Source organism: Aptenodytes patagonicus, chromosome 7 (assembly GCF_965638725.1).
Source record: "Aptenodytes patagonicus chromosome 7, bAptPat1.pri.cur, whole genome shotgun sequence".
NCBI classification, from domain to species: Eukaryota; Metazoa; Chordata; class Aves; order Sphenisciformes; family Spheniscidae; genus Aptenodytes; species Aptenodytes patagonicus.
Window position 1 is genome coordinate 11074331 of NC_134955.1, and position 12691 is coordinate 11087021.

Here is a 12691-nt window from a genome sequence, read left to right on the forward strand (position 1 = left end):
TCCACTGATGACATTACAAACAGGAAAAGCTGTGACATGATTTCTCAACTCAGCATTTACTATAATGAGATTTTAAGAGAGCAGGTCACTTCTCTCGGTCAGTGATGGGGGTTCTGGCCAGATCCAGAGGCTGTCTAAAACAGGTCAATGCCAGAGCCTGCAGCCAGGTACAGGGTCCCACCATATGGCTCCTGGGGAGGAGGGCGTTCATCTGCAGGCGAGGGAGGACCCTGTGAGCTGCCTTCATTTTCAGCTCCACAGACCCTGCACTGGCATTTTGTGCAGCTCTTTGCACAAACTGTTTATTTAGCTTATGAATTATTTGGTGTCTGTGTCCCATGCAGTTAAGATGCTTTATTTTCACAGCAGGTGCAAAGAGGTATTTAAATTTGCATTATGTCCAGGGTATTTGGACTCAGTTTGTGTTAGATGACAGCTTCTGACAGCAGATGGGCCAAGTGGAGAAACGTTTGACCGGCATATGAAAGAGCTTGGGATACATCCAACACTAACCTTGGTTTCCAAGCACAAAGTAACATTTTGTGGAGATTTTATAGCTAACAATGTCATTCTAGCTACAGTACAATAAATATTTTGCTCCAATTATGAACCCACAAGACAGACCCACAACATACTGGAGCTACAAGGTAAGTCATTTCTTGCAAACCTGGTCTCAAAAAATGCTTAAAATTAGGACTCCTTTAACTCTTTTTGTAGCCTAAACCTGTCCACACTTCCAGGTGTGATACGAACCTGTCCAGATCAGGTGCCCATTCCTGCCTCCCTGTTGATCCCATCTGGGTCACTGACATTCGAGCTGAAGTGGAGGAGAAGAACGATATTCCCCGCACTTCTGAAGGATCCCCAAGACACCAGCCCAAGGGGAGAAAAAGAAACTTTAATGCCATCCTGAACTCAGGTATGAGAACACAAGAGGGTGTTGAAGAATGGAAGATACCGCTGCTTATTTTGATGCTCAGCTACAAGAGACAGCAATGAAGAGCTGAGTAACCAAATAATACTGCACCATAATGTATTTTGTTGAAATTTGGAAGCATTCCTCGTAACCTACTCATTCATCAGAGTGAAAAATGCCTGCCTGACTCTTTCTGCCCCTCTGCCCCAGGCTCTGTGGCCTCCAGCAACTCCAGCAGTGTAAATACCGTGTTGCTGATTTCATTGTAATTGAAAACACCCATTTGTGCCTTTCAAAATTTGCAGGGTTATCCTGGAGAACCATAAGGAAATTTTGCTTCATGTATCTACCAAATGCATTAGAGTCCTAACATTTGTAATTTTCTTTATAAATTATTTTACTTAAAGTTGTTGCTTTGGATGATGACAGGGCTCTTTTAAAAATAATTTTTAAGGGGTAGGACATGCCAGAGAACCAAAAGAAAATTACAGTTATTGATAATCTTTTTACTAGTTATTTGTTTCTACAGTAAATCACTACTTTCTTTTGCTTCCCAGCTCATGCCTTTACTTTACATAACATTTATCAAAAAAAGTGTACATTTGGAAACATTTTCTTTGTTTGTTTTGAATAAATGAGTAATGGAGTGCAGACACAGTTTCAAGCATAATTCTTAATCCCACTTACTTTAGGCCTGATGCAGTAGGAGAGAAACTTTGCAGTCAGGTGGTTTTGTGGCTAAGTATTGTTGACGTGGGACTGGGAGAGGAGACTGGGCTTCCAGCAGCAGCTCTGCTGTGTTTCCTTGTTGAATCCCTATACTCTCTTCACAGTTTTTGCCTGTTACAGAGGTTAGTTCTCTAAAAATCGTGGTGAAAAGGGTGCATGAAAGATCACTTTCTACCTGATGCGCCTCCCCTCCACCAGCGTCCATGCCATCACGGTTATCATACTGAACAGCCTCAGCCACCAGTGGCTTCTAGTCCTGGCAGCAACAATGGACATTTCACAAGGAACAGAAGGACCTTGCTTCTCAGCTCTAACATGCCTCGCTGGGGGCTGCGGGCCCAGGGCTGGCATTAGGACAAGGACGGGGGGGACGTGTCCTAGAGCAGTGCCCACAGCTAACATCACTAGACCGACGTTGGGTGCACCGGCAGAAGCTGTGAGCATGGCAGCCTCACACAGCAAAGAAGGATCTGGAATTGCATTCAACATTTATTAATGCCGCTTAGAGATTTCTACCCCTACCAAGCTCTCAGTTTGTTCATGTGACTTTATCATCTGTTTAGTCTAACCTGCTGATATGGTAACCTGTAGTCTCCGGCGCATAAAATTATTTCATTTTTCTTTTGAACGATGGCTCTTTATGCACTTTTTCTCTCCCCTCTTTCAATGCGCACGCTTCTCTCTCTCTTCCCTCCCCGCCCCAACAGTAAGGACAAGTAATATCAATCCTTCCCCTTCCTCAGTTGTTTCCAGAATAACCCTCCATCCCGTATTGGTTCAGCTTTAAAGATCACTGCCCTTCTGCCCAGCCCATATCGTACAGACTCTACCCTAATGAACGCACAGGCTGTCACACACCACGGGAAGGTTCTTTTGCAGGTGCTATTTCCTAATGGGCAAAGCCCTGAACAAGACTCCTGCATCTTACTTCTAACTTGGCCAGTGGCTGGATGGACGCATCTTGACACTTGGAAAACTGCAGTATCGAGTGAGGGAGTGGTCCTGAGCTTCAAAGGTACGCAGCTGAGACCGACAAATCAAAAAAGTGTTGAAGTGTTAAATACTGTATAGTTGGTTTCAACGTTCTGACACTGGTATGAATTCAGATGAGTCCCTTAGCAAAAGGGTACTTCAGATCAGTAGCAGTGTGATCAGCATCCCCCTTCCTAATTCACAGGTTTCTGCCTATGCAAGCACAGAAATAGTCATCTGGTGCTTTGCTAAAACACAGGCAGTATACAGAGCACTATACTGTACCTAAACTTCCGTCAAGTCCACCTAGCACCACGTTTCTTAGTTTTACAAACCTCGAAGCACTCTACTATATTTTGATCTTTTTATAGTATATGTATTGGTCATGAAGGCACTTTCACTGAGGCAACTGGCAAATCCATCCTGAACCTGGCAATCGCACCAGTATCAACATTTTAGCGCACACAAGGTTTTTGCTATTAAAAGACAAAGAAATGGTCATTGGGTCGGCCAGAGAAATTCTACCTGACACCAGGCAGAGCTATAACACATGCACAAAGAGATTAAATTAGTGCTGCAGAGACTTATCAAGACTGCTTGCAAGAGTGACATCCCTTTCATCTTTTGTGAGATGCATATGAATACATCAGTACTCACCCCTCCAGATGTTAAATTGAGCCATAGGCTGATTTTCCATGAGGACTGGTGGACTTGGTGGTGTTAGGTTAATGTTTGGACTCGATGATCTTAAGGATCTTTTCCAACTTAAATGATTCTATGATTCTATGACATAAGAACAAGAAGTAAAAATATACTTACTTACCTCAGAGGCTCACAAATGTTTATATGAAGCTATTAAAAAGCTGAGATTTAAAACAACACATCCATTTAAAAGAAAATGAAAGGTTGTTTCTGGTATGGCTGATGCAGTTGTATGTTTTCTGTTGAGAGAAATTTATAGCCACATTATTGCTGTCAAGGAGGGTAGTGAGCCACAAGGATTTCCAGATGCCACGTGTGAAGTTTCTCATTTCCCCTACTATACTAAAGTACATTATCACCCAAACGCAAACAAGCTTTAAAAAGTATCTGTCATTAAAACATGTGTGGCCCCCTTGCCTGGACTTAAGAGATTTGGTTTTTTCTTTTCCTTTCTTTTCTTTTTAAGCCAGATGGGAGACTGTACTGCAGCACTCCCCAGGGGCCTAATACTGATCATACCGATGTTAACAGTAATACTTTGGGCTGCATCCCTACTACGCGCTGCACCCTGTCAGTGAGAAAACCTGGCTCTGCCAAACAGTAACATTTCACTTGGAGAAAGTCAGTCAAAGGAGTGGAAGAACTGCTGCCACGACATTTCTCAGAACAGCTATGAATGTGAAAACAGAGATTTAAAAGGAACACAGAAGATAAAAGGACAAACGTTCAAGTTTCTCCTGTACCTGTAAATACAACTTGCCACACCAGCAGACAGCTGAGGGACTTGTCCTGCTGTATGGACACCAGTGAGCAGCAGGGACAGCTTCCTGCGCAGGAGACCACCCTCATATCTAGCAGTGTGTTCGCAGAGATGGCAACCCCATGCCAGAAGGACATTCAAAGGCAAAGACCACCTCCAGGACAGCTTCAGCAAGCCTGAAGCAGAACAATCTCTCTTATGGCTGTCTGGGACTGCTGTATGCTCAGGTGTGAGGCTTTCAAGTGGGAATGGGTGCAAAAGAATGCCTTGCAATTAATGACCTTTCCAACTCTTACTAGGAGAATGGTAGGAGAATTAAAGCTAGAAAATCTTACGCAAGGGAGTGAACTCTTGTTCCCAACTGGATTTGTTTTTAAAAAAAGGAAACACAGAATTTATGCAAAGGTACAGCACAATGGTGCTGAAAAGAAGATAGAGGTGGAACCATCAGAAGGCTGATGCTATATAGTCCCCACTGATTTTTTATTTACAGTGAAAGCCAGTGTCTCAAAGCAGCTGTTTTGTTAAATGATGTTAACCTGAACCTTTTGCTGAAGATGAAGACTAAATGGGAGTTGTTGAGTCCAAAGCAGAGCTGTGCCTTCTGTCTCACATTTGGAAGCACACCAGCAATAAGATCTTGAGTGGGAGCAAGAAAAACCATTTTGCTCAAAACTCAGAATGAAACAGAAAGTCTATTAAGGAAACAGGGACATGCTGGCATCCTTCACTCCAGCTGGAGAACTTCCCCACTTCTACAGGGCCAGGGACACAAAGTGGCACCCATTTCTGAGGTACACTTAGCAGAATGAAGCATGAGCACCATGCCAATGGCAACTGAAATGATTATATGCCAGTTTTATCACATAAGCTTTTGTCCATTATCTCAAGAAACAGTTTCCATGTCTTCAAATCTTTCTTATGGTCCTCCCAAAGAGGGTATATACAACATAAGTCTCAGATATCAAAAGGACACTCTTAGAAGCATTAAAGCAAATACCTGAAACTATGTTTTCTTGATCACATCAGACACTTGGCTTGCAGCTATGCTATAGCATTTTCTGAAAGAAACATAGACCTGAGTAACAAAAATGGTCCCTCAGAAACTCTCATGCTCCACATTAATACTTCAGAAGAGAACTGAATCTCTGCTACACTAACCGATGCAAATAGCTGAAGACTCAAGGTGCAGAGTGTGCACGTTTGATGAAACAGAAAACAGCCAACGCAATTATTTCCATAAACTTAAGACAAGTCAATATGGACAAACATCTTTTCAAATCTATACAGGGCAAATCATTGCCTTGCTGTAGTATCATGATTGAAGCAGAACTGCCTGAGTCTTCATGGCACTCACTTCTAGGTAAAGAAACTCCTCCAGAATGCCTACTGCACCTGTCAGTGCTTGATACTCCAGTCTTGTTAAAAACCCAAGTTAATACATCGAAAACAAGTGTCATTACAGTGCTTTTAAAATGACCACTCTGTTGTCTCCATCTTTTCGTTTCCACTAGATTAATTAAAGACTTCAATTAAAATGTAAGCCAATTTATAAATATTTTTAAAATTCAGTAACTCAGATCTTTGCGTCCTAGTATTTATTTTCTATTGTAACATCTGCCATTATGGCAGGCTTTTGTTTGCATCTTTTCCCATTCTTACCTGGACAGAGGGCTCTTTTTTATTCTTCAGATAAAAAAAAAGTGAAGATGTCAGACATTTCTATGTGCATAAGTAAGGTCTTTCAAGGGTGGATATGAGCTAAACAGCCTCAGCAGCTCTAAAAATTAATTCACGAACTTTTATGCCTGAATTATTTGCCGATTCTCTGAGCACTCGAAATACTTTGACTTGTGCACCTGAGAAAGTGAATCTCCACAGAAATCAGATCTCAGTCCGTTTTCTTTCTGTACCTTCCCAAGCAAGACCCCCAAAAGCTCCTGCCTGCCTGTTGAGAGAGAGGTGTAAATATCCAGGTATTTGCATAAGAGGGAATGCAGTCGGACTCATCTACGTCCACCGGCAGGCGCTTGGTGGTGCATGTACACACGCTGCACAGGGAAGGCACAGGACCATGCTGTGGAAGGATCAAGGTCTCTCACTTGAAAATGCCTTTTCTTAGTCTCTGCCTTTGCTGAAGAGTTGCCGACTGTTATCCCCTGCCCACAGTCCATCCTGCCAGTGTTATATCTTAAATTAAGAGTTGTCCTTGCATTGCTGCCAACAGTAGGTTTGAACAAGTACTTCTACGAGCAGCAGAACCAAGAAGGCCCAGTTTCCTATGGTTCTGGGTCCCAACAATGAGCTTTTGCATGGATTCTGGTGCCTTGCCTCCCGAGGGCTGTGCTCAGCCTTTCCCCAGCAAGATGCTTGTAGGGTCTCTCTCCCATCTACCTGCTTTCCTGTTTTCAAGGAGCTTCAAAAGACATTTCCTAAAGAGTGTCACCTCTCTCTCCAGTTCGGTTAACATTGAGCAAAGGATTTGCAGAAGTGACTGGGGAGAATTGACAGGCAGACATTTGTGGACTGCTTTGGAGCTGTGGACAAAAGAAAAGTTCAAGATAGAGAGTCCTGTTTCACTGTTGTATTCAAATTTGAATTTAAAGCTCAGCTGCTTATGATATTTGAACATGACTGCAAACTGTGGGTGAAGGAAACTCATCTCAGCCATCTAGATCCTCTATCCTTGTAGTAAGCAGTAAAGATCACAGGAAAAGAACAGAGACCAAAGTGAATCAAGTAGTTTTCCTCTTCAAAAAGATTTTCTCTTCTAAACTTATAGTTTTGTGGCTGTGCTTGAGCAGAGAAGATAAAGAACTTTATCCCAGGTTTCTGTTATGCTGGAGACATAGGCGGACAAAAACAACAAATTCAATCCCAGTTCCTACATCTGGTCTTTTATATAGCTGATGGTTCACATACTTAATACGTACCTCTTACCAAACTTGGGCTTAAAATAGTTTAGGATTAAGTAGAAATTATTAATATTTTACAATGCCAAAATATTCATGAGTGAAGAGATTGAGATAGTAAAACTGTTAACCTTATAACTTTAAATAAATGTTTATCTGGCTTTAGGAATGAGTAAATTGCACTAAGTTATATTAACTATTATAATTTAGTCTAATTTGAGAAGCTTAAAACCAGTGCAAATTATATAAATTAGGCATACTTAATCCCTGTGCTTAAGCCCCCTTAAAGTCAATCTTGTTCCTTGGAATTTGAAAGCTTTCACTGAAGTTGTTGTCAGTGGCATCTTAAGGTGCGTATACAATGAAGAGTTTGATTTTAAATACAGGGTTTTTTAAATTGCTGTCATAAAATAAAATACACTTCAAAAAATCCTGTTTTCTTTCATATAAAAGTCTTTTCTTTTTCCTAAAATGTGGGAAGTAAAACCATCTAGCGTTCAATACTGGGCTCAGTAGAAATCATTGGCCCGAAAGTTCAGCATTGCTTTCTACAACATAAAATCCAATACATCCAATAACAGATTACATGAAATTTGACCTAACCAGTGGGCAGGGTTCTTTATCAAGAAAGAATACCCTTTTGCACAAAATCAGGATTTTGAAGGATCATAATCTTAAAGTCACCTATGGAAATATAATGCCTCTTGTATTCCCAAGAAGATTACACTAAACCAAAGGATGGTATATGCTTACACCCAGTAAGGCAGAAATACCTACTGAGCCATGTAGGAACAGGTATCAAGTATAAACACCCAACACTTTTTTCAGGAACAAAGAAACTACACCACTTCATCTAGCAACAGTCTCATTCGAATGTAGTTCAGTCTGTAAGAACAGAGAAATGGACCGATTTCGCAAGAAATGGACAGATTTCCAGAAGACTTACTTTGGTCAAGATTTTCCCATTTTTCCTTTATCAACCCACTCAACCTGCAACACAAATGCAGGGTTCAGTTCCAAAAAAAATACCAGCATGCTGAAGGCATCTGGAAGAGCAGTAAATTACTAGTAGATTGGAAAGATTGATTTGTGAAGAAGTTACAACGAAGTGGAGACATTGCAATCAGCATGTACATGGTGTAAAGACCGAGACTCCCAGCAATCTCTGAATGCCCTCAATTCCCACTAGCAGACTGAAATCAGTGGGAGCTCAGGACATTCAACAATTCATAAAAATTAAACCGGGGCAATGACTGTTTTTATTGTTTGTTCTTGGCAATACCTTCTAAGAGCTAGACCCTGAAGGAATGCATGATCTATGTTGTGACAACTTTGCAATTTAGAAAGATTTAAGCAAAAGGGATAGGGTAGTGAAAAGGGGTGTAACAAGTGAATAAAGTGATCAAAGCTGATGATAGCTGGCATTCTTTATTAATACAGCAATCTCTGTCTTACAGGTAGAGACTATTCCCAAAGCAGCTCAACCTACCTGTTATTGACATACTCATTTCCTACAAATCACAGTAAAAGTGCTTCTCTCATGCTTCAGAAGGCTGTAATCTAGAGGACTGTGGGTATTGTAATGTGGAGGGGTTTGCGGGCCAGCGCCGGCACTACGTTGCACTCACAGGAGAAGCGTGCAGCAGGACGTACCCACTGCGGGTGGGAGTGAAAGGGGCTGATAAATGGAGGTGGAGAGAGCAGCACAGGGGGCCAGCGCCTGCTTCGCGGGCACAGGCAAGAGTGCTGCAGTATGCAGCGTGAAGGAAGACAGCTGAGTTGCATTAAGACAGAAGAGAAGCAGAAAGAGTTGTTTGTTTGTTTTTTTAACGTGATATGTGAGAATATACACAGAGGGATGATCTTAACAAAGCAAAGTTTAAATATTAAGCAAAAAAATACCTTCGGGGTTTAAAACAAGCTCCAAAGAATGTCCCATGTTGAGGCACTAAAAACTAAATTGGGCAATGCACTAGAAAACACACCGAGAGGAGGAACCTTCCACCAATTCTTTTTTTTTTCCCCAATGGATGTATATTTAATATTTTCTTCCTCTATGACCTAAAAATCTACACCTATAACACAGCCCCAGGTGATAGGCACACCATAAACCATGTGATAGGCCTGCAACACAAATATCCCTGAACCAGCCCAAAGTCAAAAACCCTACGGTACCAGTACTGTTATTTACCTTGACTCACATGGTTTAGTTTTAGGTAGTCCTGCAGGGAGCAGGGAGTTGGACTCGATGATCCTTATGAGTCCGTTCCAACTCAAGATATTCTGTGATTCTATGATTCCATGACTCTCTTCAGTCACATTTCTCTAAACCTGAGAGTTTGACAGCCACACCCAGAAGGCACTCCTTGCTTATCTTTCTGGTTTTCTTACACAAAAAGAGAACAAGAAAAGTAGGAGGTGATAAATCACTGGATGATTCTTCTTCAAGAATGGCTGCAGCAAGTTAGTATTGTATTAACGTCACTTTTCTTGTTTATCTCACTTTTTCTAACAAATTATACTTTTTATTTAAGCATAGACTCTGCATTTCTTATACGTTTGGAATATGCCAAAATACTTCCAAAAGTCATCTCCTTTTCTTTGAGGGAAAAATAAAATAAAATAAGGACCTACTGTAAAAGCAAGGGGCTGTCCCACCTTTAACTTCCTTCTAAAGCTTAACACCAGGCTTAAAATTATACCATATAAACACATAGAAGCTGAAACACCACGAGCAGCTCTTCCATTTACTTTGCTTTACACATTAAACCACGATTCAAACAGAGTCCATTAAGGCTTCTAAATGTGACTTACCACATGTGTTAATTGGGTGGGGGGAAAAAAAAAAGAAAACACAACCCTCAAATGTGGACATTTATGTATTCCCATTATTCAGACCCTCTTGATGCCACAATCTCCCACTTCTATAGTTTATAAATGTTTGATTTAAAATATAGCCATTTTATCATTTGTACCACATTTACCTCATCTTACCACTGTTCTGACTGGATGAGAAGCTAATGTAGCCTACACTGTCTGGTCAATTATTGCATGGACACCAGGGACCAATTAATGCCATCCATAAAAGCCTGAATCATTCTGTCAATTAACTAGAACTAACTATGTCATCAGATATATTACTGGTGAGCAAGTCTATTTGGTTGCAATATGTCTTGAAGGAGAGCAGTATCAAATGAATCACAATTGACTTGGACAACTGCTAGCATAATTTCAGAAGATGAAAAGACAAATGTGGTAGTTATTAGTGGTCCCCTGAGGAATTACGGCCAAGCAATTGTAATGTGCTAAGACTGTACTAGCAGGTGCCCACAGCACAAATCAGGCAGAGGGTTAAATCAATATTTTCAATTTCTTAGGATCAATCCAGTGTTTGAACAAGATGGAAACTTGTTAGCAATTGGCAGAATGTGTAAATGAAAAGTCAAACTTCTTATTATTTGTTAAAAAGGAATCAGTGCTCTGCATCATGCCCTTGGCACAAGGTAATGCTTTCATGATCCAGTTGCTTGGGCATTCACTAAAAATCTAGCAGTTCTTAAATTTTAATAGAGTGCAAAAGGTTACTTTAATACACGCCGAACATTCAAGATCTTTAAAAATTATTGAAGTGTCAATAGGAAAGTTTTTGAGCTGTGACAACAGCATAGTTATTAATGATTAGTGCAAGAAGCAGAAGAAACCTTGATCGCTTTAGGAAAGTCTCACCAGGAATGCAGCTTGACATCTTTGGTACAACTTCACATTTATTCTGTTTCATACGGAAGAACATTAGGATCATTAAGTGATCCTTTACCAATTCAACAAGAAAGAAAAAAGTGACCTTACAAACTGATTTCATTTCTCACTGCTGGGTTTAAAGATGCCTATAGCAGGACCTAAAGAGTTGGCATCATATTCTTTAGTTTTAACACAAAGGTATCTCAAATGCACCCTTACATCTTATTATTGTTTTACAAAAAGAAGTCTCCAGCTACCCTGACAATCAGGTGAGGTTTGGATAATACACTTAAATTTGAGTTAGGGAAACATACCCTTAAAATGATACCTTAGACAGAGCGCAGCCAAATCTCTGGGATTTGGAAGCAGAAAACTGGCAAGTGACATTATTGTACCTGGGAAAAAACAGGTGAAGACACGGAAAGCTATTTCCATGATGCATACTCAACTCTTTAAGCCCATTATTTCAAATAGATCAAAAACATGAACCATTTTTCATGTTATAAAACTAAAGCAATTTTTATTAGGAAAACAAAAAGAAAGCCCTGATGGTTAATTACAAAGAGGAAACACAACAAAACACAGTTTTGAAACACATATGCCTAAAGAAAGCACCTATGCTTCCAACATGAATACATTTCTCTCTATGTTTGGCTGGTATAGGAATTCTTTGTATTGTCTTCAGTGTTTGGACTACAACTCATGGGCACAGACAAGTGAAGAGGTAGGTGAAGCTCCTCTTTCACAATTGCCAGGGATAGAAATATTGTTTTTAATGTTCTTTGCTGGCTGTTCTTTAATTGTGAAGATAACAATAATTACAATATTGGAAAAATGGTTCATCTGACTGGAGTGCCTTTCATTCAAAGGTTCTCAGAGCACTCTCAGCACCAGAGCAGAGAAATGATCTCTCGCTCAGCATATGGTCAACCTGTGAATTCACTGCTACAGAAAGTTATTAGCAACACCTCTATAGCTGCTGTTTTTTAAATAATAGTTGCAGCCTTCACTGATACAGGTCAAAATAATAAAGAGCACTTGAACTTCAAGAAACTGCAAACCCTTTTAAAGCTTTACATTAGATGCTGCAGATGACGTAGGAGATACTTCTTCTTTCTCAGCCTTTTCACAGGACAACAAGGGTGCTGAGCCAAATGAAATAAAAAAAACTATCAAAGCGGATTTCCCTATTTCAGAGATGGCCCAGCTAATCTATTATCAATGTCTAACTCACTGCAGCTTTGTCTGATTTGCACAATATGTTTGTCAAGACGACCTTTTTCTCGATGTACATTTAACACAATATGGGGGGCGCTCCACACCACAGAGCATCAGGTCCAAAGTACACAGGTATGCTATCAGTGTAAGACAAGTACGATAAAACTATGGGAATGCAAAACACTGCAGTACTTCCTACTAAATTGGCCCCTATTAATTACAAAAAAATAAGAGAAATAACTCATTATAGTAATGATATAGTTATTCTTTGAAGAATAATGCAGTGAAGATAAGCCCTTTAATCCAAGATACACAGCCAATAGATTATTTCTTGCTTAACCCCTCTATCTATGCACTGTGTATCAGTAACAACGTGTGTTTTTGGCTCCCTGTACACACCCTCAGGTGAAAACCATTAGCTGGCTTTATGGAGGATACAGCATACATGTACTTCCTTGTGTTGGACTGGGGAAGCTCGAAGAACCTACACCTTTAAGAAGCACAGAGAATGAGCACAATCATTTGAAACCAAGGTTCAGCAAATAGGAGACAATAAAATATGGAGTAACTTGAAACCAGCCCACGCACTGCCCAAGAGAAATCTCCAGCTTGTCTCACTCTCAGACACACCCTTGCAGCTCTTCTGGAAAGCTGTGCCCTGTTTGCAAGACAAGGAGCTAATTGATTCAGTCATCTTCTGTATGCGCAACTATAAAATAAAGTGCATAAAGAACAGTGCGGACA

At 40.5% G+C, this 12691-nt stretch overlaps 1 protein-coding gene across 6 annotated transcripts in view; it reads right to left on the reverse strand.

Moving 5' to 3' along the window:
- Positions 1-12691, reverse strand: part of TEAD1 (TEA domain transcription factor 1) — a 162415-nt gene that overhangs the window by 59141 nt on the left and 90583 nt on the right. Inside the window, exon 1 of one of the 6 annotated variants that reach the window (XM_076343953.1) lies at positions 3275-3320. The exons of the other annotated variants lie outside the window; for them this stretch is intronic. Coding sequence (XP_076200068.1) covers positions 3275-3314 — 40 coding nt within the window. The 5' untranslated portion in view covers positions 3315-3320. Of the gene's footprint in view, positions 1-3274; positions 3321-12691 lie in introns of those variants that run through there. 6 annotated transcript variants of the gene reach the window in all.